The sequence below is a fragment of the Hippopotamus amphibius genome, chromosome 8, assembly GCF_030028045.1.
Source record: "Hippopotamus amphibius kiboko isolate mHipAmp2 chromosome 8, mHipAmp2.hap2, whole genome shotgun sequence".
Taxonomy (NCBI): domain Eukaryota; kingdom Metazoa; phylum Chordata; class Mammalia; order Artiodactyla; family Hippopotamidae; genus Hippopotamus; species Hippopotamus amphibius.
The window spans coordinates 90,299,469-90,326,068 of NC_080193.1; the positions used below are offsets into that span (position 1 = coordinate 90,299,469).

Here is a 26,600-nt window from a genome sequence, read left to right on the forward strand (position 1 = left end):
GTGCAAACATACACACACACACACACCCCTTCTGCTCTGAAGCCAATACTCAAGCAGCCACAGTACTCAGCATGGGTTTAGACCACCCCAGAAAGGGATGTGGATGGCGGACCTTCCTGTTCACAAAACAGCCTTAGGGTGGCCCCAGAAAAGGGCATCACTTTATCTATAAAGCAGGTCTCAGCTTTGAAGAGCCTCGTGCTGATGCCCATGGCCTGGTTCTGAGTCTGCGTAACTCATCGCCCTTGGTTCCCAGCACCACGAGAGCTTTGCCCCACAAGCCATGTAGGAGACAGACAGTTCCTCCTGGGCTGTTTAGAGGACATGCTGCTGGAGGCTGTCCCTCTGCCTTGTCCAGGAGGAGCCTGAGGAGGGTCCAGAGTGAGTCCTGACCTGGCCTGTGACCTTCAACGAGTCTTCATCTTTGAGAGACAGATGACTGCACTGAGCACTAGTTTCTCAGCAGGATGTTGGGAAGAAAAACGAATCTGGCACCGAAGTCCTAAACAGAGATGCCCTGGGTCGATGCTAAGTCACACCCATGATCCACAGCCCTGGACGTGCAGCCCCTGCTCCCCTTGGACACCTGTCCAGCCCGAGCAAAATACAGAGGGTCTCAGCGCCGAGTGGGCTCAGGCACCAAGTCTGTCTGCAGCAGCACTCACCTTGAGGACGGGCATAGCTGTGCGACAGCGGGCAGTCTTAATGTTTTTGAGGAAGTGAGATTCATCCTGAAAAGAAGCAGTCATGTAAGCGAACAGGCCAGACCCTGAGTAGACGGAGAGAGAGCCCATGTCATGCTTGACCCTGGTACGGCGTCGCACTGAGGCTGCCTCCTTTAGCACTTTCTCGTGCAAGGGGACGGCTGGGGGCCTGGGTGAGGACCAGGCTCTGGGGCATCTTCTCTACAACACTGTGGGCAAGTCACTTCATCTCCCTCAGGGAGAGTTTTCCACCTGCAGATTGGGGCTGGCGACTCCTCTGCCTCGCCCACCTCACAGGCTGCAAGGAACAAACCCCTGAAAGGTGCTTCGCTGGTTTATAGGATGCACCTCACCCCTGCACAGCACTAACACAGTGTGCTGAAGACCCGTGTGTGCCCTGAGCTGGCTCGAGGCTCTGCGGCCCAGCCTGTGCCTTCTCCTTCCTTTCCCTGAGCTCCCACAGGCCTTGGCTCCCACGTCCGTGACGGCGCTGGAATGGACTGTGATGACCTGCATGTGTGTCTGTCTGTCCTACTGGACTGTGGCTGCCCGGAGGCCAGGGGCTGAGCCCCCTCTCTCCACACCCTTGGTGCACAGCCCTGTGCAGGGCACGGAGCTGGCTTCAACCTCTGGTTATCTGAGCAAATGGGTGAAGGCGCCTCCCTCGCAGTCAGCCCACTGCCGGGAAACCCAAGGCAGGGTCTTCACTGCGGTCTTATTGATGCGAGTGACTCAGAGGCTCTCAGAGTTTTCTAAAAACCCCTTCCTTCACTCCTTCTAGATGAGATGTGCACTAGACAAGATGAGCAGCAAGATCTGGGAAGCCACTGCCGGTAGAGAATCCTGTTTCCAGAGGAGGACAATACCAGTGGCTTTTCAAGTCACACATTTGAATAAAGAACCTATCATGTTACCTGGAGGCATCGGGTTTCCCTGTTCTGCCAGGAGGAAAAGCGAGGATAAACTTCCCCTGGAAATCACTCACTGCACGCTTTGCCCCGGAACGTCTGGTACCTGCACTGGGGGTGGGAGCTGGCCGGATGGGGGCAGGGATGGGAGAGACTCACACCTTTTCAGGGCTGTAGTAGTGAGCCATGTAGACACACTGAGTACTGACAGAGGAGGCTGGAAGCCGTCTCTCTAGACTCTCCTTCTGGAGTGTGAGAGGTGTTAGAAGAAGGAAAGCGGCAACCGAAAGACAGATCATCACATCTGGGAGCAGGACTCAAACTCTCAAGCCGTCTTTAAAAACACAACTAGGGTAAAAAGTGCTTTTTTCGTGTGGGGAGGGAATGTCTTTATGTCGGCTGGGAGGAAATCTATGAACTGTTTGAACTGCACATGTCTGAGTCATGCCAACAGGGCAGCAGATGGAGGCACAGGCCTGTGCTGCCCAGGCTGTAGCTCTGGAGCCCTGGGCAGCCTGGGGTCCACATGCTCACCTCCATCGTGACCTCACGTGGGGAGAGGTGGGCTAGAAACCCCCAGCACAGACCTAACAAATCAAAGCTTTTCAAAAAGCCCCCCTTGGGGCTTCCTAGGTGGCGCAGTGGTTAAGAATCCGCCTGCCAATGCAGAGGACATGGGTTCGATCCCTGCTCCAGGAAGATCCCACATGCCACGGAGCAACTAAGCCCGTGTGCCAAAAAAAAAAAAGCCCCCAGAAGATCCTAATGTGAAGCCAGGGCTGAGAAACACTATTTGAGAGAAATGAAATGTCAGTTGCCCGCAAAATAAAGCCAGTGATGTCTATGCTCCTAGAAGCCTAGTGAGGCTCCCCGAGGTTACAGACATGGACATCCTTGGAGCTTTCGAGCAGAAAGCTTCCCCAGAGATAAAGCACTTAAAGACTTTGCCAAGTCACTTACAACAATGACGACTTTAAAAGGGGGGCTTAGTTGCTTTTCTAACTTGCTCAGAAGATCAAAACTGACAATGTTGACCAAGCCAGCGGCCAGGCGGTCCTTCCCGGTCACCACGACGTTGATTTGGTCTGGGCTCAGAGACGGCAGCCACTGGCGGAAGGCCTGGGGGTGACAGGAGAGAACAAAACCCAAGTGAAGATCTGGCCCAGCAGCCGCCAGCTGTGGCCCTGCCAACCACCGCCTCTCTCCACGTGGACCAACGTTAACACTCTCTGCAGATAAACTAGGCCTCTTCCCTCCCCGCCCTCCCGCAGTCGTCACACCCTCGTCCCACGAACAGCAACTGTCCTCCTGTTCCTCTCACCCTCGTCCCACGAACAGCAACTGTCCTCCTGTTCCTCTCACCCAGCCACTGCCCTTCGCTTTCCACTAACGTGACACGTCCCTCCTTGGTAAGCAAGCGCTTGTGAGCAGTCACTTTGGGGTGTCTGTGACCTCTAGCTAGATGGCAAGTTTCTGCAGGGAAAGAATACAACTCTTTTTAAGAGGAATTTTATAAAGGAATTTTCAGCAGAGCCTGGAATGCCAAAGGCGCTGATGATGGTGAACATATTCACGTCAGCGTTTTCAACAGTACAAAGGCACCTGCGCTCCCCAGAATCTTGCCATCTCTAGTCAAAGCCAATACCTGGAGCCAGTGGACAGCCACCAGGTGCCTCTGTCATCGGCCGGGGTCTGTGCGCCTGGGCTGAGACAACTCTGACACCAGAAGTGCCAGTCCACGGGTTGTCCTACTCCTACGCACCTGACCATCTGCCCTTCCCTAAGACTTCTGAGGGTGCTGTGGGACTCTAACGTGTGCTGAATCATTAGTTCCTAGAGGCTCTAGCACAGCTGAGATCATGAGGGCAAGGAAAGAATGAGGATCTGTTCCAATGTGCACGTTTCTTAAGTTCTGCTTTCTCTTGGGTTGGAAGGACATGTCTGGGCATCAGGCCCCCTGGCTGCAGACAGAGCTGCCTCTTCCCTGAGAGCGGCTCACGAGGGCTTTAATAACAAGCTGAGGTGTGAGAAAGCTGACAGCCGCCTCGAGTCGCATGAAGCTGGGAAAAGCTACGGACGATGGACCACGTCTTCCTTCCTCACCGAGTTTGCTTATGTAGAGTTTTATTCATTTCACGGGACCACTTTGATCGCTGGATTTACGGTAGACAACGCTCATGGCTGAGTGATAATACAATGGTCATGTCAGGCACGTCAGCCATAGAGGTACCTGGTAGACCGTGAACATCCTGCCCATACTGCCTGCTACCCTGAGCCCCAAGTCAGAAGGTGCGACCTTAAGGTCCCGGAACCGTTCCTCACTAGAGGCAAGCATGGTGCTTAACCTCCTTGAGAGGCCATTTTCTCATCGGCCAATGGGATTAAAATCTTGAGTCTACTGCAGACGGCTGTTTAAGGGTTAAAGGAAATAAAGGAAGTAAAACTATTTGGAAACTTAAGTGGAGTGGAGGTGAAAGGTGTTCTTAGCAGGGCACCAGAGATGCTCAGGAAGCGGTTGCTGACAGAAAGAAGTGTGAGCTCAGTAAGGCCTTGCCTGTCCTCCCTAAAAGCCCAGCCTAATTCTAACTCAGAAATCCAGGCGCCTGGCCTCAGGAGGCTCCCTTCCTCCTTCAGCTGAGACAGATCTTTTCAGCTCCCCACGTCCTGTCCCCAGAATGTCACTTGATGACCTGGACACTGAAGAAAGCCTGCCTTGTTAAAATCATGGCACCAGGAGAGCTGACCTGCTCCCAGGTGAAGCGCACAGATGATGGTACCACCACCAGGAGCGGCCACTCCTTCTGGTAATAGGCAGCTATGCAGATGGCTTGGACGGTCTTCCCCAGGCCCATGTCATCAGCAAGCAGCAGGCGGCCTCTTTTCGCTATGGCAAAACTGAAAGAAGACAAGGTCAGGACAGAGCACAGCACCCTTCCCAGAGCAACAATTAACTCGCCATTGCGACGCCACGGGAAGCCACATGGCTGCTCGGTGTGGGAAACCTGCTCGCAACAGACCTGCTCCCCTGAGAGGGAAGACTGGGGCCAAACAGGGGAGCAGAGTAATAAAAACCGAGAGAAGACTATGTATAGGGACAATGTGAAGTGTAGTCAAAGGGTAAGGAGAAGCTCTAGAAGACACTTAGGTCGTGGAAGCCAAGGGAGGGAGCTTCCAGTAAGAGGAGTCACCCTCTGCCCAGTGCAGGCGAGGCCCGGGGATATAAAGGAGAGTGGGAAACAGTCCTAACCAGGGGCTGGGAGGGGTGTACTTGTCTCGTGAGGGATCTGCCAGGAAGGAAAGGGAAGAAAGAAGAGATGGTGGGGTTGAAAAAAGGCTGTCTCAAGATCTGAGAGGAAGGCTTTCCCTGGTGGCGCAGTGGTTAAGAATCCGCCTGCCAATGCAGGGGACACGGGTTCAATCCCTGGGCCAGGAAGAGCAACTAAGCCCATGTGCCACAACTACCGAGCTTGTGCTCTAGAGCCCGCAAGCACAACTACTGAGCTCACGTGCTGCAACTACTGAAGTCCATGTGCCTAGAGCCCGTGCTATGCAACAAGAGAAGCCATCGCAATGAGAAGCCCATGCACCACAATGAAGAGTAGGCCCCACTCGCCACAACTAGAGAAACCCCGTGCACAGCAACGAAGACCTAATGCAGCCAATAAAAAAAATTAAATAATTAAAAAAAATCTTAAAAAAAAAAAAATCATAGAGGACTCCGTATGCCTAAAGCTGGCAAAGACAGAAAATGCTGGAGTAAAGGAAAATGGTCAGAGAGAAGGATGGAGCAAGAGTGTTTGTCTAAGAGAGGCACCAACCTCAGCACATAATGTGTCTCATTACCTAGCAGCCTCCAGGGCAGCAGCCCTTGCTAACAGTTTGTGAATAAGGCATGGAATTATTATTCTACTTCTGGCCTGGGTTGGAATCCCAATTCCACCACCTTTTCCACCACCTGGGAGCCGTGTGCCTTTATGCAAGTTATCTGACCTCCTCATGCCTCAGGTGTAACGTGGAATAAGGACGGGTCCTACCCTAGAGACTGTTGCAGGAGCTCATAACGTTTAAAGCACTTAAAACAGCGCTTGGTGATATCGTAAGTGATGGGGAAATGCTTCTCTTGTAACCATTATTCCCCCAAAAGGAGAAAAATAACCAAGATACAAACAGTGACGGTGACTTGCTTGACTTGCATGATGAATCAGTGAAAAGCTAAAAGGATCCCGAGTGCCAGATGCCTGGTCTCCTGCTCTGAACACCACTCCTCTCTCATCGGAATTCCTGAAAAACTGATCATTTGCTCAGGAATCTGAGAATAAGCCAACTGACTAGCTCTTCTCCTTTCCTTCTCACATAGAAAAGACAGAGGACATCCCCTCTTCTGACCAGCAGCTGGTATGGCCTACAAGAATTCTGGGCTGCATGTGGCCTTACTGGACTGCCTGGAAATGGCATTTCTGCCCTGCAGACGCTAGTGCCCAACAAAGGTAGGAAAGTGAGCAGCAGGTCTGCGGGTGACATAAGCCCAGGATGTCCAGGCTCAGCAGATGACAGGCATCCTGTCGTGGTCCTGGCACTTCTCTGCCCTCCCAGCTGCCCCACGGCCCACCTGGTGACAGGTGGTTCTTCCTCCCCCACTACGTGGCCGTGGCCACCAGACTCTTGCAGTGGGAGGGAGGGAGCTCAGCCTCCCCTTGTCACCAAACCTCGGTGAAACCTTTCGGACCATTTCCGGGATCAACTCATGACACAGACAGATGTGTGCAGAGAGGCAAGTATAAAAGACATTTTTTACATCGCTTTCTGATTTACAAAACTGGTAGCCAGGATGGCCGGGGCGCCTATGCAACAAACCAGGGAGGGCCTTCTGTTACAGCCTCCGAGGCGTTGCTACCATTTACAATGTCCACATGGCTTCATCCACCTTGTCATTTCCAAAGCAGAACAGACCCTTGAATTGCATAGCTTTCCTTTTACTCTGCCTTGAGGTAGCCCAACCAAGGAACAAAGTGATCAAAACCAAGAACAAAGATGTTGCCTGGATAATAGAGAAAACAATCACACAGTTGAATGCTGTTTTCGACAGGGTAGTTTGGTATCACAGAAAAAATGCTGTACTTATCATCAGAAGATAGGATTTCAGCCCCAATTCCAGTTTCGGAAATGAAGCAGCTTTAGGCAGGTGATTGTCTCTCTTGGTCTCAACTCACTCCTTTGTTAAAAGGAACTGTTTAGATAGCAGGCTGACATCTATCTAAGAGATTTTGCTCCATATATTTAAGGGAGCTTCCAATCATAATACTTACATAGAAAACAAAACAAAAACATGGAACTGACAACCCTCTTTCCTTAACACCAAACTCCTCCCCTTCGGGGAATGAAAGTTAAAATCTGGATCTAATGGAAAGTTTTGAAGAAAGGCTGTAAGTACCATCAGCAGTTTCAGAGCCATAGAGAAAAAGACGGAAACAGCTGACTGTCCTCTGGCTCTGATGTACATACGCTGGGGGGCTCGCAGCCACTGTTTTTCAGCAGGCACCGCGTGAGCGGTGAAGGAGACATGAAGAACTTGGATTCTGAAGACGGGGGCTGCCCAGGAGCTGGGGGTGGGCAACCTCTTACGGCATTAATGAAGGAGCCAGAGGAAGAAAGATCAAAGGGAAAACCCACCTTGAGCCTGGGTGAAACAAGGCCCAAAGGACATCTCAACAGACGAAAGACTGAAACAGCAAAGCGCGTTATCTAACAGAGATGGCAGCTGGAAGGCAAACGAAGCAAAGAGTGTGGGCAGAGCCGGGACCGTGGGGATGCAGTGAGGTCCCACTAGGCCCAACTGCACTCAGAGAACAAAATCCCGCAAAGAAAGCAGCCAAGCTTTAACCAAAACAGCACAAGCGGGCTGCACGCAGGCAGGCTGCCTTCACAGGCCCCGTCCACTGACAATCCAGTTCCTGCATGGAGCTCCATCTCCAATCACACGGCCTGACATCAGATCTAGCTCTTATTACTTCTACATGGAGTCTCAAGCCAGCCTCCTGCCTCTCCTCCACCTCCCGTCTTTCCACTAGAAGGCAAGTTCTGGGGCAAACCTGTCATTTTGTTTCTCCCAAGAAACTCTGGAAAAAGGGACAGGTCAGGACATGGGGTTATCTTTTTTCTTCCTATCAATATAATAAGAGCACTTTCTTATGGAAAACTACCACCTTACATTCTCAGTCCAAGTAACTGGGGTGGGGCAGCCCCTAGCCTTTCACTCCAGGGATGGACCTGTCACCTGGTCTTACCAGTAAGACCTCCAAGCTCCCCAGACCACAGTAACTGACCAGTTCAAGTGTCAGCACCAAATTTCAGTGTGGGACCCACTAGGAAAGAGGTGCTTCCACTGGATTGCAGAACCGATGGGGGCAAAACAGAAGCCCCTGCTGCCCCAGCTGCCACACCTGAGGAGCACCTGGCTGAGAACAAAGCTAACTAACAAGAAAGCAGAGCTGTGAGGGGGACAGAGTCCTGATGAGCTCCTTAGAGGTACTGGGCTTCTACTTCATGCACTGAAAAACCTCTTCTCTTCCACTCCTTTGAGTGGGGTTTCTGCACACTTGTAATCCAGAGTTCTGATTAATTTATGGAATTTGAAATCAATGGTTAGAATCAGGTTTTGGTGACAGTGCGCCTGGGCTGTTTAATACTAAAACCAAGATGCTTCTAGGCAGCTGTGAAGAGGAGCGTTCATAAAAGAGGGAGCATCTGATCCCAGGCCGTGGTGAGCGATGAATCTGAGCAGGAGAGAGCAAGAGGAAGACAGAGGAAGAACCTACTTGACTCCAGTCCTCTGAAAGGGCAGCAGGCTAGACACGAGCTTGGAATCCACTCTGGACAGGTCTGCCTCAGGGATGTCTGCCACGGGACAGAGAGCCGTCTTCTCGAGCTGAGTGGCGAAAGCCAGGGTGACGGTCTTGGGCAGAGGATCCAGCTGAACTTGCGGGAGGCTGCGCACCCTTTGCACTAGAAAGAAGAACAGAGGCATGTGAATTGGAGTGTTAATGCCCAAGATTTCCAGGGGAAAAAGAAGGAGCTCTGAAATACAAAGTGCAATGGCTGGAATTTTGCTGCAAGCCATTTTCTCCACAAAGTAACTGGAGAGAAAACTGGGTACTGACAGATGCATGGCAGAGAACCAGTTTTTCCTCTCTATTCCTAGTGTCTGCAAACAAGAGGGCACTCAGTAATGCAAAACTGATTTTCACTACACTATGCAAACACTGGGAAGAACTAAAGTATTTTTGTGACCAATCTTTTTTTAACCTCAAGTCATTTAAAAAATAATCTTAGTATTCCCATTCAATAAATAAGGACCTGTATTCTTCAAAAATCAGCCTAGGAAAAGCAAGACTGAGAATGAATGAATCTTGTCCTGTTTCCATTCTCCTCTCATTTTGGTTTCGATGTTTGAGAAGATGGAGAGCTTTAAGCTACATGCTGTCAACAGGCAAGGAAACACTGTGGTCCAAGCAGAGAAGCTGTTAGGTGTTTCTAAGAAAGATCGCCAGGACAGCAGTGCTATTTATGGACAACAATAAAGGGCAGAGTCCATGCAAAGGCCACCCACTGACAACAATGCACATGGCCCTGCACACTTTTGATCTTTTCCGTAAAAGAATAAGCATCTCCTCTTGAGAGAGGTGAGTCTTACAGATGTCGGCAAGCTAAGACCTGTGGGCAAACCAGTCTCTTACCTGCTCTGGTAAATAAAGTTTCACTGGAACACACTGGTTCCTATTTGTTTACGGACTGTCCATTGTTGCTTTCATGTCACAGCGGTGGAGCTGAGTCGCTAGGACAGAGACTGCACGGCCCACAAAGCACAAAATGTTTACTATCTGGCCCTTTACAAAAAAAGTTTACCAACACCTGCTAAGCTTAGAGTCTAAACTATTACTAAGAGTAGCCATGACTTTCAATTAAAGCTTATATTTAGGGGTCTTTACTTTCTTTCCACATGTGCTGGCTCCAGATCTCAATATAACAGATGGGGATATCTCTTTTAGGCAGAGTCATTAATCCATGTGGAAAAAATAAATGACCTAGGATCTATATGGAAATGAAAGGAAATTAATTTCACTGATTTTTCTTTTTGAAGGAATTTAGCTTCATCTGATTTTGAAATTGAGGTTAAGAAAAAAAAAAAAACCTTTATTTAATAAAGAAAAAAAAATAACTAAACCAGAGATACAAATAAAACATAATTCTGGGGGGTGGAGAAGGCAGGAGAAGACAAGTTAAAAATTTAAAAGTTAGAGAAAAGGTGATAGATCTAGAAATCCCTGGTAGTAGAATTACTATTAAAGTACCAATCACAGCCTGCTGCCCTATGGTTGTAGCTTTCAAGACGTACTTCCCTTTCATCATTTCCTCTGAAAAATCTAAGAAAAGTGACCATTGTTTACAGATTTTCAATCACTCTCTATCCTTTACCTTTTCAGGGGTGCCCTGGGATACTCACAGTAACCTACCAAGGGGCTAACTGGATTCTCCAGGAATCCAGGAGAAGGAATTAAACAGAGAATGTGGGTCTATTTCATTTCTACGCAATATTACATGAAAATCTAAGGTTGTCAGTTCTCTATTCCATACAGTTGTGTGCTTTCTTAACCTCCACACAAGGTATTCCAAAAGTCTTCTGCCACAACCATCACTTGGCAATTGCAAATGCTGATGTGAATATGGAGGGCTGAGCCACCTACTGCCACCTTAAGTTGCCTGCATTTTCAATATATTTAAATCTATCTCTGTCTTTCCCTAAACATAGTATCAGTTATTTCTGGAAACAGTTTGCATGAATAGAGTCACCGTGATAAGAAACTAGGTAAGGTTGAAGGCTTTAATACAAAAGAGAGTGTCCACACTGGTGCAGAAATACATTGTCTGCTTCCAAATTAAATCTGAGCGTGCTGATTTCTGCACACTTCAAGAGACTGGGCCCTCCGTGTGCTTTCAGAACCCCTTTTCACTTTAATCCTGGTGACCTTCAGCACCCAAACACCTGATGAAAGCTGAGAAAGGGCTGCCGATCCAGCTGCTGTGAGATGCGGTGCTGTGTAAGCATTACGCTCTTTCAGCCACTCAAGAGGAAGAAGACCACCCTCTACTCTTGCTTCCTATCGACTACTGCCTCCCGAAATCCCATGCTGCTGGTTCAGCCAACTGAGTGTGCTTCTCAGACAGCCTCCATTCGCTGTTAATGACTCTCTGCTCTCCCTTCCCCGTGCTAGGAGATGACGGGAAGGTGCTGTCTGGCTGCCTGAGTCATCCAGAAGTCGTGTCTGTAGAAGAGCTCTCTGACAGAACGCTACCGCTGCTGGGCCACACGGTAGAGAGACGTGAATGTTTCCAAATAGCGGCGGACAAGACAAGATCGTTGAGGGGGATGCGGAACCCTTCCGGACTGTGCCAGGCGGGGGCGGGGGGAAACAGAAGGCCTAGCGCCAAATTTCACTGCGGGCAGGAGGCCACAAGCCACTCAGAGGAGAGGGAAGAGGATCGCGCTGAGACCGGCCTGACCTGTGACAGTCACTGCAGCAGCAGTGAGCAGGCGCGCACTCAGGTCTCACTGTCCTTTCTTAACCAGTTTCATACACACATGGTCATGAGCTCAGGTCAACAGTCTGATTTCTCATATGAGACCTAGGGGTGAGGAGACAGGTGCAAACTCCCCAGGTTCACCATCTGTTAACAGTGGAACTGGAACTAAACTGGGAACCGCCACGTTCTGCAGCACCTCATCGCCTCGGTCTCCTAGTTCATAGACCTGGGCTTCTACATTTCCTAGAAATTAGAAATCCAGGAGATTTCTAATTTCCAGCAGCCAGATTGGCAGCCCTTTCTTAGCTTTCATCGGGGGTTTGAGTGCTGAAGGTCACCAGGAGTAAAATGCAAAGGGGTTCCGGAAGCACAGAGAGGGCTCAGCCCTCCATATTCACATCCGTATTTGCAATTGTGTGCGGGTCGCATCACAAACTCAGAATCACAATTTTAGTCAGACTTCATCGTGCCCTGCAAGGCTCCTATCAAGGAAAACAACTGTTTCCTTTTTCTGAGTCCAAATTTTTCCCAATCTATGAAATGGGGAGAATCAGCCTTATATTCTACAAGACATTATCATTATAATAGAGATAGAATGCAAAAAAGCAACTGGAACTCCAACTCTAGAATTCTTCCCTCAAGACCCATGGAACTATTAATATCAAAGGCAAAATCTCATGTGTGGCTGTTATGTGCATTTTTGCTGAGTGAAGGATGCATTGCTTTCATCAGATATTTCAAGGAGTCCAGGCCTCCCAAGACTTGGAACCACTATAACGCTATGTGAGTTGCAGGCCATGGTTTTCTAACATTACATTCATCTGCTAATGCTGTGAATATCCTGCTTTCTGTTGTTCCATACAAGTCAAAGCCTTTATAGCTTACATGTTTATATGTCTTTCTGTGGTTGAAAGACAAAGGGGTGAGAGGGAAGAACTCACTCCTACCACTCATCAAAAATTCAGCTTTGGCCAAATAATCTGCTCTAAATCACAAGTTCCAAATAACAGCAGCCAAGGGGTCTCAGATCCACGTCAGCCATCCTTCCTGCTTCAGCTAGTGGTTGATGATACTAAATACCTCATCACATTCAAACTTAACCTTGAGTTTGCAGCAAGTCTTTCCTCAAGGAATCAAAAGCTCTTTGCTTGTATTTAATTTCTGTCAGGAAGGCAAATATGGATTAAACACCGCCCCCCCTCCTCTTTTTTTTCTTTTACTGAAGGGACAAATGGGACCCAGAATATTGAATTATCTTCCTGATGTTACATAGTAAGTCACATAAGGAGGAGACAGAGGGAAGAGACCCTCTTCCTTAAAGCCCTAGCCTTGTGGGCAAGACAGTCAATGACCTGGGCCCCCCCCACCCCCACCGCCCCCACTGAGCTGAAGTGTGTCTCTCCTGGCCTGACTGGTACCAACCCTGGTACCAGAAAGTTCTCAGGGGGTCAAGCAGGAGGAACCTACACTGTGCCAGCTCCACACCCACTGCAGAACACCGACAGTCTGGAAGATGGGTAACAGACCAGCACTCTAGGGCAGGCTGAGCTATGACCACACACCCCGACCCCCTTTCTCTGGCATACTGGAATTCATTCATTGCCCTGCCCAAGCAGAGCACAGAGAAGAAAAATGATACACTCCAACTGGCTTCTCCTTCTTGTAGTTATATCTGTACACATGGCCCTTCCCTTGGTCAGACTCCAAAGCTCTTATTAAATGCTAATGCACCCTGGCCTTGGGTTCTGCCTCTGGCAGAGCTCAGCCCATTATGAAGCCTGTAACCACTAAGGCTCTCCAACTTTCACAGACCATCTGGTTCTAGAAGTAAGCTGACAGCCTGGTCTTAGAGGAAACCTAAAGTAGCTTCCATCTAAGCTCAGCAATCCTAGCTTGCCTCTGATTCCCAAAGTCCACAAACACTCACTTCTAATATTTCTATGACGGGTGGGAGGTTTCACGGGCCTCTAGAATTTGACTACCATCGCCTCACCCTGACGGAAGATGAGGCCCTGTGTGTGCTTGGGCTGTTGTAAAGCCACCATCCCAGAGCACAGGGACACGGCTGCCTGAGACCAACTTCACCTTTACTAGTTCTGTACGCAAGCATGTGAAGTTATCGTAGTGGAGGGGAGGAAGGAGGTGATTCTTGCAAAATATGTTAAATTTAAGGCACATAATTAAGGCTTAACAATAGCATGATATAAAACAAGCAAAGTGGGCAGCTCACTTAGTTTATTGTACTCTTCCAGGAGAAAGTTCCACTTCCTCGTCTTGACATCTGCAATAACAAGAAACAAACAGGCAAACGTGATACCCTGCCCTCCTGCAATGTGACCGCACTTATTCACTCCCTGGTTTTACAAACCCCCAGGGAACTCGGGTGATGTGGCTGATCTTGTGCCTGAGAGTACCTGTAGTCGAGGCTTTCACAGAATTCAGGGAGGAAAGACAAGCAGACGTAGAGATAGCATTGGGTTGTGAGGGTGGTGATAAAGGGCGCTATGGGGACCCAGGAGTGGGAACGGCCCAGCAGATCAGAAACACCCTCAGCCTCCAAGGTTGGGATAATATCGTAGCTTGCACTTATCCAGTGCTCATCTTAAGCCAGACACGGTGCCAAGAGACATACACCATCTCCTCGGTTCCTCAATATGCTGTAGGCTGGGCACCATTATTAGCTCCATTTTGTACATGGAAAACAAGCTACATCTGGTCAGAGCGGTCGAACAGCCTATGTTCAAATCCCAGGTCTGCCACTTCCTGGCTGTGTGACTTCGGGCAAGTTAGGTAACGTCTCTGTGCCTCAGTTCCCACATCTGAAAAAGGAGGATCCTATAGCCCCCGCCTCACAGGGTTCTTGTGAGGATTACATAAAATTTAAATGTAAAATGCTATGAAAGAGTGTCTGGCAAAGAACACACTCAAAAAAAGGGAAAAGATGATGAACTATTATTCTTACGATGCCATCGTCTGATTCGTGTGGCGGGGCATAAACTACGCACGACGTTAACTGCGAAGGGGGAGCATCCTGCTCCCCAACGTCGACTAAGTCCTTAGGTTTTCCTACCAGTCAGCCTCCTGAGAAAATCAAGCAGCCTTCAACTCAGTGAGCGCTTTCTGGGCAGCAAAAAAGAATTCTTCTCTGCCTGGTCACCGAGGAAGCAAGGTCGTTAGGGAAAAGGCATCATGGGCACCGTGCGTCCACCTCAGGAAAGAAGCAAGGTGGCCCGGGTGTCATCTGACAGAAAGGCCAAAAGCAGACGGACGGCTCCTGATGTGGTAACGGTGCAGGAGACCCTTTCTGAGGACAGCCTGATCCTGACAATGGTGGGGCCGCAAACGTGAATAACTGCAATGGCCAAAAGAAAGAATTCCAATCATGGTATTTGGACATCTAGGGTCTGGGCAGGGTTAGGTGTAAATAATTTCGCTGTTCTCATTCCTCCCCAAACAGCAGATCATGTCAGGAGTGTGATTTCAAAGACCACACTTCTCAGAAGACACAGGTCCCCGGTACTTGTCGTTTGGGGACCACCCCAAGAGGAAGCCGAGCACCCGAGGGGGCAGGGGAGGCCACGCTCTCCGGACTCAGGCCGGGCCCTGCGCGTGGCGCCCAAACCCGACTCAGCAGCCTACTCTCACCAGTCAGAACTCGAGCCACCTACGGGATAAAAATGCAACAGCCAGCATCGCCCCCTCCCACAGGAACCCCCGACCTTGCTGAAAGCTCGTGGAGCAAGTCCTTCCACAGAGGCTTGGTCCGTGATGCTGCCTGAATGTGATGTCTCAAAGGCAGGAAGTTTTAAGGGTTTGCTTTCGACTCGCCTAGGGACATGCTAAAACCATTTCTAGGATGGGACTATGAATACATAAAAGCCATACTGTTTTGTAAAATGACATGGCCCAAGCTAAGAATGAAACCCAGGCGTTCAGGGGCTTCCCTGGTGGGCAGTGGTTAAGACTCTGTCTGCCAATGCAGGGGGCACGGGTTTCATCCCTGGGCCGGGAAGATCCCACATGCCTCGGAGCAACTAAGCCCGTGTGCCACAACTACTTAGCCAGAGCTTTAGAGCCCTCGTGCTGCAACTACTGAAGCCCACGCGCCTAGAGCCCGTGCTCCGCAACAAGAGAAGCCACCACATTGAGAAGCCCACGCACCACAACAAAGAGGAGCCCCTGCTCTCCGCAACTAGAGAAAGCCCACGTGCAGCAACAAAGACCCAATGAAGCAAAAAAAAACAAAAACCCACAAAACCCAACACCACAAACCTAAATGGGTTGAAGTGGCTGAAGCAGGAACTTACCTGCTTCTACGAAGAAGACACTACCCAGGCGACTGGGGAAGCAGTCTTCTCTTTGGGAGGCCTTTAAGGACAAAGCAGGCCCCACTATGTGTTCAACTATCTGGAACAATTTAGGGAGCACCTTTCCACAGGAAGAGGAGCAGGTTAGGAAGACTCTACCAAGAAAGTCATTTCTGAATATTTAAAGAGAGAAAAAGAAAACACCCTCCTCTGAGATCACAGGCCACTCTGCATCCTGGGAATCACGCAGAGGCCGACTACTTGCCGTATTTGCTGGAATCCATCTGTTTAAACAGCGCAATCAGGTCTTCTGAAAAGCCAATGTCTGCCTCGAAGCGGGCCCGGGAGATGAGCACGCACTGCCCTTTGACAAAGGCAAGGGAGGGAGCTGCAGGAAGGCGCGTCGGGGCCACGCTGCTGCTGCTGCTGCTGCTGCTGGCGGGTGACCCCACGTGGCCCTCGGCCCCTTCCAAAGGCTGCAGGGTGACCGCCGGGAGGCGCTGGGCTGCTTTCACTGCCGAAGAAGAAAAGGACAGAGGTGATGATCCTGGCGACTGGCACATGGCCCTGGGATGCTCAGGCAGGCAGAGGAGGAGGGCAGGAGCAGGGTGAGCAGGAAGTTCGCTGGGCAGGCAGGAGAGAAAGGCGTAGTTAGATGGGGGAGGCATACAGGTGAGCTTCGATTGGGGCTTCCGGGAATTTCTGGATTTCCTGAAACGGAACTTAACTCTTCCATTCCTTAGGTTTTCCAATTTAAAAAACTTAGAATTCAGAAATGAACAGGGGGAAGAGGGATCTCACCAGGATGAGTAAACTTATTAGATAATTTCTGTGGCCGTGTCAGAGAAGCCACTGAAGGAAGTCAACAGACTAGAAATCACCCCCTTCACCCTGTTCCTAGGTCACTGCTCCGTCTGCCACTGGGGGGACAAGAAAGGGGAAACAGGACCATCAGGCCACAAATGCACAGTTTTGAACCTTATTTTCTCAATTACTGAGGCATTTTATAGATTAATAGATTTGATGACATAAAACTAAACTGTCAAAAAGCACAAACTGAAATGAAAGGCAAAACTACTGAATAAACACCACATAAGAGGTGGTCTTTATAAAAAGTCAGGTAACCAATTCAAAAGGGGAAAAATGGCTAAGAGACATTTGGAGAAATGTGCAACTCTGCAAATAATCAGAGTAATAAAAAGCCATTTTTCACTTATCAAACTTGTAGGATTAGAAAAATAGATATCTGCAATGCTAGATAGGAATAAAACCTCTGGGAAAACAATTTAGCAATATACAGCAAGAGCCCTAAAAAGTGACTACAATGGTTTAACTTCTAGGAATCTATCTCAACTAACACAAACTGAAAACAAAAATTTATAAACCAAGGTGTTCCTTACAGCTTTGATACTGGGAAAACTGGGAGCAAGTTAATATTAAACAAAGAGAAAATGATTCATCCAATTTATGGCACATTCTTACAATGGAATGTTATATAGCCATTAGTGGGGGTTTTTTTTTTTTGGAAGAAATTCTGGAAAAGACAAAGATACAAAAGACAATATTAAGTACGAAAGATTTTTTTGGAGGTCAAAGTGGTTCAATAATAGACATGCACATTTTTGTCACTCAGAATGAACTATTTAACATGCACCATTAAAATAAAAATGCTTTATGCAGGAATACTAAGTAAAAAAAGGCAAGATACAAATTACATTACATATATAAAATGTTGTATATTTCAATGCATAAGAAAAAAGGCTGGAAGGAACAAAACTAAAATGCTGATAGTGGTTAAGTGAGGGGATAGACAGGGCCTGGTTCTTCTCCTCTGCACACTGATACACTTTCCACATGACCTGCAGTGAGCATGTGGTAGGGTTAAAAAGGCAAAATTCATAGGTGGACCCAAACGAGTAACAGAAAGACCGACAGTCTTCATATGTTATATTAATAAAAAGTATACTCTACTAAGATGACATAGCAATCATGAACTATGTGAAAGTGAAGAAACAAGGATAAATGTGCAAATCCACAATTGTTGCAAGAGTGTTCAAGGTGTATCTTAGTAGAGAGCAGATCGAGCAGAGAGCAGATTGAATGTGACAAGGATACAGAGGAGCTAAACAATTCCTAATCAGCAAAAGTCACCTGAAAGCCGTAGAGAGAATTTTGTACCCAACAGGCAGTTAAAGAAAAAAATATGTGGAGCAATACCAAAACCAACCGTACTGCACAGAAAACCTAAATGAATTTGCAAAAGTGGAAGTCATCTGAGTTACCATGCATTGTGGTCAGAGAACAGGAGTAAAAAGATGACAAAAGTGGAAATCAGTGCTTTAACACAAGCAACAATACAACACCAGATATCAAGACCTGCAGTGTTAACCCAGGGCACTGCCTCTCCTCCTCCTAACACCTAATAAATGGATTAAAATAATGGTAAAAGCCTTACGAAACCTAATGTCCTACATTTCAAGCAGTGAAGGCCAAGGAGAGAAACAAGAAGCTCTGCAGGGAGCTGTCCCATCACCCCCAGAAACTATACTGGTGACTCCAGAGAATTCTACCTTGTGCCCCAAATCTATGGAGGAGTAACCTCACCGTGCATCCTCCGCTTTTCCCTTTTTGAACTGGGTGGAGACAAAGAGGGCACAGAAATGGCTGCTGGGAGAGAAGAGCAGAACAGGAGATGAGGACACTCAGGGCTGACTCTAACAGAGGTGCAGGCTCCAACCACTGGGAGAAGGTGACAAAAACCTTGGTGTAGGACAGTCAACAAAATCTCAGAAGACAGAGTGGTGCACCGCTGGCCCCAACCACCACCAGACACAGCATAGGCTGGAGCCAGCCTGGGCAACACCCCTTTCCCGCACTCTCAGGTTTGTGTTGTTTGTTGAACTGTTACCCTTCCTGGGAGCAGGGCCACCACAGCTGCCTGGTGCAGCTGCAGCCCGCAGTCCAGTGGGAATATGCACTCTGAAGTCAGATGGCCTGGGTTTGAATCCCAATTGTACAACCTATTGGCCGTGTGACCCTATGCTAGTTACAGAACCTCTCTGGACCTCAGTTTTCCCATCTGTAAAATGGTTGTTATAAGGAATAAAAATGCACATATAAGGGGCTTAGAATAGCCTAGCATGTAGCAGGTTCTAAGTGCTAGCTTTTGTTAATACGACTGGTGACCTCCTCCCAAGGACCTGCCTCACTAGGCTGGCCATGGGGAGAAGGAAGAGGAGCATTGGGATGGTGCCCCAAAGCCAGCTGAACCACAAGCTCGACTACATCTGCTACTCAAGGAACTTTCCAATACCAGTATCTCTCTGCATGTGGGGGGGCCACACACCTACTTACTTAGAGTACCGTAGTCGGTCATGCTGAAGTTCCACGTCTTGGTGGCAGGATCTGAAATGAAGCAGAAGTATCTGGTTTGCCCACAATAAGGTGGATGACTGTTGGTAGGAGCTGTACTTGGACATTCAATAAAGGTGCATTAAATGAACGAATGAATGCTAAGTTCAAAACAGTTGACTGAAAAGCCTCTACTGCTGTACAGAATCCCTGTGGAGGACAAACAGGGCTCTGCCCTGGATGAACCAAGCTGAGCATGCCGCTTCACCTGGCCAAGCCAGTTCCACCGCCTTTAAAATGGAAATAACATCTTATCGCAAAAAAACTGTTGTTATGCTTAAGTATTACACTGCATACAAAGCACCTGGCAGGGAACTATTCATCCATTCTCCACGTGCCCACGTGGCAGCCCCCAAGCATGGCAGCTGTTTGAAGGAACGTCTATTATAGAAGGAAACATGAGCTAAAATAGAAAATTTTTAATGACTGGATGGACATAATGTGCCAATGCACTCTCTTCATATTGATGAGAAACTGTTAGATTTAAAGAGACTAGAATTAGGAAAAAACATCTGAAAGAACTAGATGGAAGACTCATTACCGTAACGTCTGCTGGGCAGACTCTTAAACACTGCAATGAGCTCCTCATTGTATCCGATCTTCACCTGGAAACGATCACCGATTTTTATGCATGCTCCCTGCTGGGAGCCTGCTGCTTTGTGGAGTGGGGTCCCCGATTTCTGTTGCAGTCTTCCTTCTACACCAGGCATCACACTCCCTGAAATGTTCTGCCCAGAGGTGGAGGGTCTCACCATCCTGGCCTCGAACTCAGGATCCCTGGGAGGCTGTCCAGAGGAAGAAGCTGCTGTCTCCTGGAAATTCTTTGCTCTGGCCAAAGGCTCGAGAGTTGTGTTAGCAAAGGGTGTTGATTTGGTCTTGTGTGAAGCCTGAGGATGACCCTGACCTAACTCATAACCACAGAGCTGTTGGCTGGGGACCTCTGGAGGACTGTTTGCCAAAGGAGGGGAGATCCCAGCGAGAGTCACTTGTTTCGGTGGGCAGTGGCTCGGGCAGGCTGTGGGCATCTCTTCTTGCCTCTGCCACGTCCCCTCTGCCTGCTCAGAGGTGCTGAGTTGAAAACTGTGGGAATTTTGAGGTCTCTGCTCGCCGTTAGATGAACTCCTGGGATTCTGTTGCTTGAAAACGACACCATGGCTCCCTAACTTAGAAGGATCCCCGTGGAGGTTTTGGGAAGGGCTCTGCCTGGACTGGGAAGGTCTGGCAGCAACGGAGGAGCCCAAGCCTGTGTTCTGATGCTGTTCCGCTAATAATTTCTCAGCTCTACGCGCCAGAGCCTTTTGCCGATTTTCTTCAATTTTTTTCCTCTGCTCCTCTGTAAGAGGCAAGGACATTTTAACAGGAAAATGCTCATGCAGGAATGTCAATCTTTATTCGGAAACTTGGCAAAAGCTGAGAAAGAAAAACAATGTTGAAATAAACATTAAATGTATGGATTTGATTACCTTGATTTTAACAAGCTTTTGTCCCAGGAAATGCACAAGGAACATAACCAAAGGATCACACACACACAGACAGTAGGTAACCTGTGCCAAAAACCATGACCCTCACAAAAAGCAAAAAGCAAGGTTGATCAAATCCAAAGCTGAAAAGGTATTTCAGCTGCAATCTTTTTCTCCCTCTCATCTACCAGCCACCATGAGTTATCAGATCCCAAAAAGTTACACAGTGCAACCTAAATCCATCAGATAATGAGAAGGGCGACATTTCAAACTAGAAAGGATAATGGATTAGACTGACATAGACCAAAACAACCACATACCATGGCATGACGCTTGCTAAAATAGCCTCTTTCCAACCTGGAAGAAGGAAAAAATCATTAGCATCAGATAGACTGCACAGGAAATTCACCCCTCGAATTCAATCCTTTTATCATTCCTGGCAAGTCAATCTGCAGGTGGTAAACCCACCACCATGGAACAACACAAGTGACTCTTTTGGAAAAACAAGGAAAAAAATAATATATGGTCACTGGACAAATTCAGATGCTACATAAAGATGTAAAGAAAAGAGTAAAATTAATCTGTAATCTCACCATCCATCAATAACCACTCTTCATAGTTTAGAGTATACTATAATTCTATTTTTTTTCGATCCATATCCAAAGATACAGGTCATGTATAATATTTGGGAGACAGACGAATTTATTACAAAATATTATCATTATATATGTTCTGTTTTATATTCCGATCCCTATTTTTTTTCCAATTAATTTACATAGGTCATTTTTCTATGAGCTGAGCCACTTATTTACAGTATTCTAGACCCAGGCGCTAGACACCAATTTCTCTGTCTTGATTCAGAATAAGGAACCGCTACTCATGTGACGCTCCGTAAGGCTTACGACGATGACAAGGGGGCGCCTCTGAGAAGAGCCCGAGGATAAAAAGGTTTCCTTCCTGCTGGGACTCTCCTTGATCAGAACTCCTAATATCTATCCCCAGAGACCCTCCACTTCCTCCAACCACGAGCAGTTAAGAAGGGGCTGGGGAAAGGCTTTGTTCCCGGGGCTCGGCTGAAGTTCTCAGGCTCCCTGGGTAAAACACTCCTGCCTTAACTTTCCAACCATGGCTCTGCTGCGCCTCCAAACTCTCCAGGTCCAAGGCCTGGTGCGCTGCCTCCACTAGCCGGGGGAGACGAGGCCATGGGATGAAGTCCCCCTGACCTGCGCCAAAACATAAAGCCAGCCCACTACATGGACGCCCCTCCTCTTTTTGCTGCTTGTGTTCCACCCCATTTTGGGGGCGCGCGTCTCCCCGACCTGGCAGTATGGGAGTGCCACTCCCACCCCATCATCTCCACTTGGATTCACCCTTTCCGTTGTCCCACTCCCTGCTCCAGGCTGGCATTTGGTCTCGTCCGCCTCCTCCGCTTTCCTCCCAGTTTACCTTCTCATCCGGTGAGGCTGAGAACGCGAGCCACATTCGCGCCCGACCCCGAACCCAGGCGCGTCTCCAGGGCCCTCCCTAGCCAGGTTACTCTTCCGGTGGCCGGTTAGGCGCAGGTACTCGAGCGCTGCCAGTTCCCTCGCCTCATTTCAGCACCGGGGCCTGAGACATAGTGTTGGTGATGGCGTACGTCGCTACCGAGGAACTACACTTCCCAGTGGGCAACGCGGTCCTCGTTACGTTTCAAAAAGCGAGAGGCGTGAGACGGGAGACTGGTGCTGGTCTTCAGGGCCTTCTGGGATTTGTAGTTTGAACTCGGAGCCTGGGGAGACTAAGGAGAGGCGCAACGTCGAGGGCGGGGCTGAAGTGGTGGACCCTGGGAATTGTAGTCCTCGATTCTCTCAAAGGCTTCACCTAGCACCGAATCAAGGAAGTCTGGGTTGCTGATGTTTCCAAAACTGGAATCTCGCTATCAACAGTTAAAAAAAATTTTGTTTTCCATGCTCCTCCTTGTTTTTATTAGCAACCAGGAAGGAAGCAACATGAGCTGTGCAAAATGTGCAACGTCGTAGTAACACGGAGTTTGATTAGACAAGCCAAAGAGACTGCATGTGTGGCTAATCTCATAGTCATACGGAGAGACGGGCAGACAGATTTGGTAGCTCTTAGTAAAAGTATCCCCTGGGGCATCCATTCCTGATACTGATAACACTGCAATTTAAGCCCCACCTGCCTTTCCAACCCCGACCTGACCTTCCTGGACCAAAAGAGAATTAACATTGTCGTCACTGCCATCGTCCGCATCATCACTGTCACTATCAGTCATTGTGCTGAGCATTTAATGTGAATTATCTCATTTCATCCTCACTACAACTGTATGGAACGCGCGGTTTCTGTATCCCCCTGTCATCAGTGTGCACATAAATGTTGCTATTCTGTTTTCAAACATGGTCCATTTAAAAACAAAGAGGTAGATCTCTGCTTAAGGATTTGGAAAAACAGCCAAGATATACTGTTAAGAAAAACAAAGCACATCAATGTGTATAGTATGATCCATTTAAAAAAAAAATCCGTACTATCAATGCATGTAAACTCATAGTTCAGGACCAGGGGAGGACACTCTTCTACTTTTTAATCTGTATTTTTCTGAATTATTTGAATTTTCTTATAATAATCATATAGAACTTGTGTGACTTTTGAAACAGTAAATTGGGTTTTTTAAATGACAAAAAAGACATTGGCCTGTCTTACAGGCCTTGAGTGAAGTTCAGCACTAGATAGTGTTCAAATCTCAGCTCCACCCCTTTTATTGGCCACATCAACACAGTGGCCATGCCTCTAAATTCTCACCTGTAAAGTTAGAATGAGAAAACAGTATCACCTTGCTAAATCTCCTTGTTGTGGTGAGGATGAAGTTGAGAAAATACGGGAGAAGCACTTAGGGAACTGTGAAATCCCAGCACAGATGGGAGAGGGGTGTTGCTATTATTTGAGGTCAATCTTCTCAGGTCTTTCATTACTCTACACCCAGCAGCCATTTCCTACTATCTAATGTGAACAGAAATAAACAAACATCTTTCCCTGCCCTTCCTGTTCGCAGCAGACTCAATTAATTTGCTAAGAAAGCTGGGCACTCCACTCACGTCTGCCACCGGTTCATATGACAGTCACTGCCCTTGGCTGTGCTCAGTTGGCTCACTTGTAAAATGACATATTGCCTTTTGATGTGTGCTAAGAAGGCAAGTGGACCAGTGGAGCTTGGATTCTAATATTCCTATAGATTCGTGAGATCAAAATCCCAATTCAGGAAGTCTGGATTTGAACTAAAAGATGTACTTACCTTTCTAGCTCAAACACTCTGAAATTCTAAGAATGGGAAATCAGAATAAGAGTTCAGTTAAAAAAGAAACTTGTCTTCAGAAAGTAAGCTAATCAAATACCACTCATTGTTCACACCTGCTTTGTCAGCAGCACATTTACTGAGTATTGATATATGCAAGGCTTTTTTGTTTAAATTTCTATACTTCCAAAGTTCTTCAGGTAACTTATAGTAAAAATCAGTTCATTGAAAAGATTTAACACCCTTGAAGAAAGCATGGGAGCCAAGGAATGGAGGGAGAGTAGAGACTAATTGTAGCAGCTGAGCTCCAAATTAACCCAGCGCTTCCTTGCAAAAAAAGTGAAAAAATCATGCAAGGGCTTCAAATAAACACCACACAGCTGAAGCTCCCAAACACAGATCAGCTGGACAGTGCCAACCGGTTTGAAGCATCACCCAGTTGCCTTAGATGCACACAAAAGGACAATGTGATAAGTATCTTGTAAAGTAAATTTTTAAATGATTTATGTAATTATATAAAATTACATAAACTGGCTTGAGAGTTCATCTTGTAATTTTTAAAGTTTAACTGGCTTTTCTTTAGTAAAGTGATGGATATCATAAATGCCTTTATTTACCAAAATAAAAGTAGCTTTCCTTTCAAATATGTCAATAATATTTAGTCTGTGAAATCCAAAGATCTGGCAGACACAATTGTAAAGGATTCCAGAAATGAATAAGATCCAGTTCCTGTTTCTCCAAAAAATTACAGTATTTGGAGGATAGAAAACAAATAGCTAAAATTGTCAGATTTAGCAAATGTCCCAAATATTTGTCACCAATCTTGCATGGGACATACTTATATTTAAAAAAAAAGTATTATTTGTCTGAAATTTAAATTTAACTGAGGGTCCTATATTTTATCTGACAACCATAAAACCAGTCCTCTCCTGTTATATCAGTGGGCAGCGAACAAATATGCATTAATAGATGATTCATAGATATATTGATAGGCCAAATTTTAAAGCTAGAATGGACTATCTGGTTTTATAGGTGAGGAAACAGAGGGCAGATTAGCTGCTAGTTCAGACAGAAACTTTGTGTGTTGTAAAAACACACCCAGAGGAATTAGCTGGACCAGGCAGAGCCTGGGCTGGAACGGACAACATCAGTCCCACTGTAGGACTCTTTCTGACACTAATTAAACATACAGATAGTTGTTTCATGCTTGCCCTTGCCTGACAGTATGTCTGCGTACCTACTGCAGTCCTCTGCCTGGAGCTTACATGTTAGTGGTGCAGGCACTGGGCTTCCCTCCATTTCTGATCCCCTAGAGAGGGCTTGACAGCCCTTTGGGAAGGGAGTTTTTGACAGGCACCTCAAGGGCATGTCATCACTCCAGTTCATTACACCTAGAGCACTGTGATAAGATTTGGGAGCAGATGGAAGACTTTGGGTGGATAAGGAGGCTGTTCCTTCCTCGGGTGCTGCCAGTCGGTAAAGGTATTTGCATATCCAAAGCACAGAGGAGCCTTGTGAAGGTTTATAAGCCAGGAAATTCACCTTCCTTAGCGGTTGTTCCGTTCTGATGGACTTAATTGCTTTGAATCTGACAATTCAGTTTTTCTCCCTCCTCTCATCTGCACCCCCATCCCTCCTCCCCACAGAAGCTCTAAATATATTATAAAGACAGAAACTCAGTATTATTTCTATACCACGCTTTCCACAGTTTGGTGTGAGGGTTCTCCAAGCATCTTAATTTCTCAGACCTTTTGGCCTTGGTGGCTGTGATTGATTCACAAGCCTCTCCCTCAAATCTGGCACATTTTCTGCTGGAATGGCTTTGCCAACAGCACCCCCATGACACCCTGCTCCAGTTTTCTAAAACCTGTAAAGTTTTACTTTTCCTGTTTCTACAAAATCACAACTTCCACTTTATTCATCCATTCACTCCTTTATTCATTTAGCAACAATTCAAAGACCTGCTATGGGTCATACACTGTGCAAAGGCCCTGGGGTTGCAATAGTCGATAAAAGCCCAAAGATGTCACCCTTTCTTTTTAAAGTTTACAGTCTGGTTGGGGAGGTACGCGCGCACACACACACACACACACACACACACACACACACACACACACGGAAACAAACTAAATGATAAGTGCTTGAAGGATATAAACAGAGTCCTTTAGGAAGCTATGCAAGAGTCCAGACCAGAGAGCATGGTGGCCTGGCGAGATGGTCACATTGGGAAGCTGCCTGGAGGGAGACAGCATCACATCTCCTTCTCAGGGAGCCTGAGGTATGTCTGAGTCCAGCACATAACACACAAAGAGAGCCCTGTTGCTCACCTCCTTTTGGCGGCCATGGACGTGAAGCTGCTTAGAAAGCTGCAGTAGTAAACAGAACTTTCTTATGGGCTGCTGGGTTTTTATTTGTTTTGTTTTTGTTTTGTTTTGTTTTCTGTATACTAGACAGCTTCTTTACAGAGATATGAACTGGGAAAATTGTGTTCTTTCATGATTATTAAAGGAAATTGGAGGCAAAGAAGAGAGAAGTAGCTTGTTCAAGGATATAGGTAACATTGGAGCCCAAACTCCATCTCAGATGTCCTACCTCCTACTCCTCATCTAGTACGCTGCTCCATAGGAGCTACAACAAGGGAAGAGCCACCAGACTTTGCTCAATAGTCTATTCTTGATTTAAACTAGATAATCCATCCCTTGGGAAATTGCCCGAGTGGCGGCACCCCATTTGTGTCTACAGATGTGAAAATTTAATACTGGATTAGAAGTTATTGGCTTGGTGCAATATCCCTGAAGGCCACCAGGGGGCGAATAATAGTCCGTGATCCCAGCTGTTACTGTTTCCCATCACTCTGGGCTCCTCTCTACTCCTTGGTTTTCTATGCTTATGCTTTGTCTCTCCTTATCTCTTCCTTTTTCATCTTATATTACATTTATCACCTT

At 47.3% G+C, this 26,600-nt stretch overlaps 1 protein-coding gene across 7 annotated transcripts in view; it reads right to left on the reverse strand.

Annotated features, from left to right (window-relative positions):
- SMARCAL1 (SWI/SNF related, matrix associated, actin dependent regulator of chromatin, subfamily a like 1) overlaps positions 1-22,002 on the reverse strand; it is a 49,902-nt gene extending 27,900 nt beyond the window's left edge. For 3 of the 7 annotated variants that reach the window (XM_057745485.1, XM_057745480.1, XM_057745486.1), the window contains exons 1-10: positions 21,816-22,002; positions 20,690-20,726; positions 19,451-20,319; positions 18,853-18,903; positions 15,764-16,012; positions 13,422-13,472; positions 8,428-8,614; positions 4,357-4,507; positions 2,573-2,731; positions 666-731 (exon numbers count right to left, since the gene is read on the reverse strand). In XM_057745485.1, coding sequence (XP_057601468.1) covers positions 666-731; positions 2,573-2,731; positions 4,357-4,507; positions 8,428-8,614; positions 13,422-13,472; positions 15,764-16,012; positions 18,853-18,903; positions 19,451-20,261 — 1,725 coding nt within the window. In that variant the 5' untranslated portion in view covers positions 20,262-20,319; positions 20,690-20,726; positions 21,816-22,002. Of the gene's footprint in view, positions 1-665; positions 732-2,572; positions 2,732-4,356; positions 4,508-8,427; positions 8,615-13,421; positions 13,473-15,763; positions 16,013-18,102; positions 18,139-18,852; positions 18,904-19,450; positions 20,320-20,689; positions 20,727-21,688; positions 21,719-21,739 lie in introns of those variants that run through there. The other 4 variants (XM_057745482.1, XM_057745483.1, XM_057745484.1 and 1 more) reach the window with 4 other exon arrangements.
- Between the last annotated feature and the right edge of the window lie 4,598 nt (positions 22,003-26,600).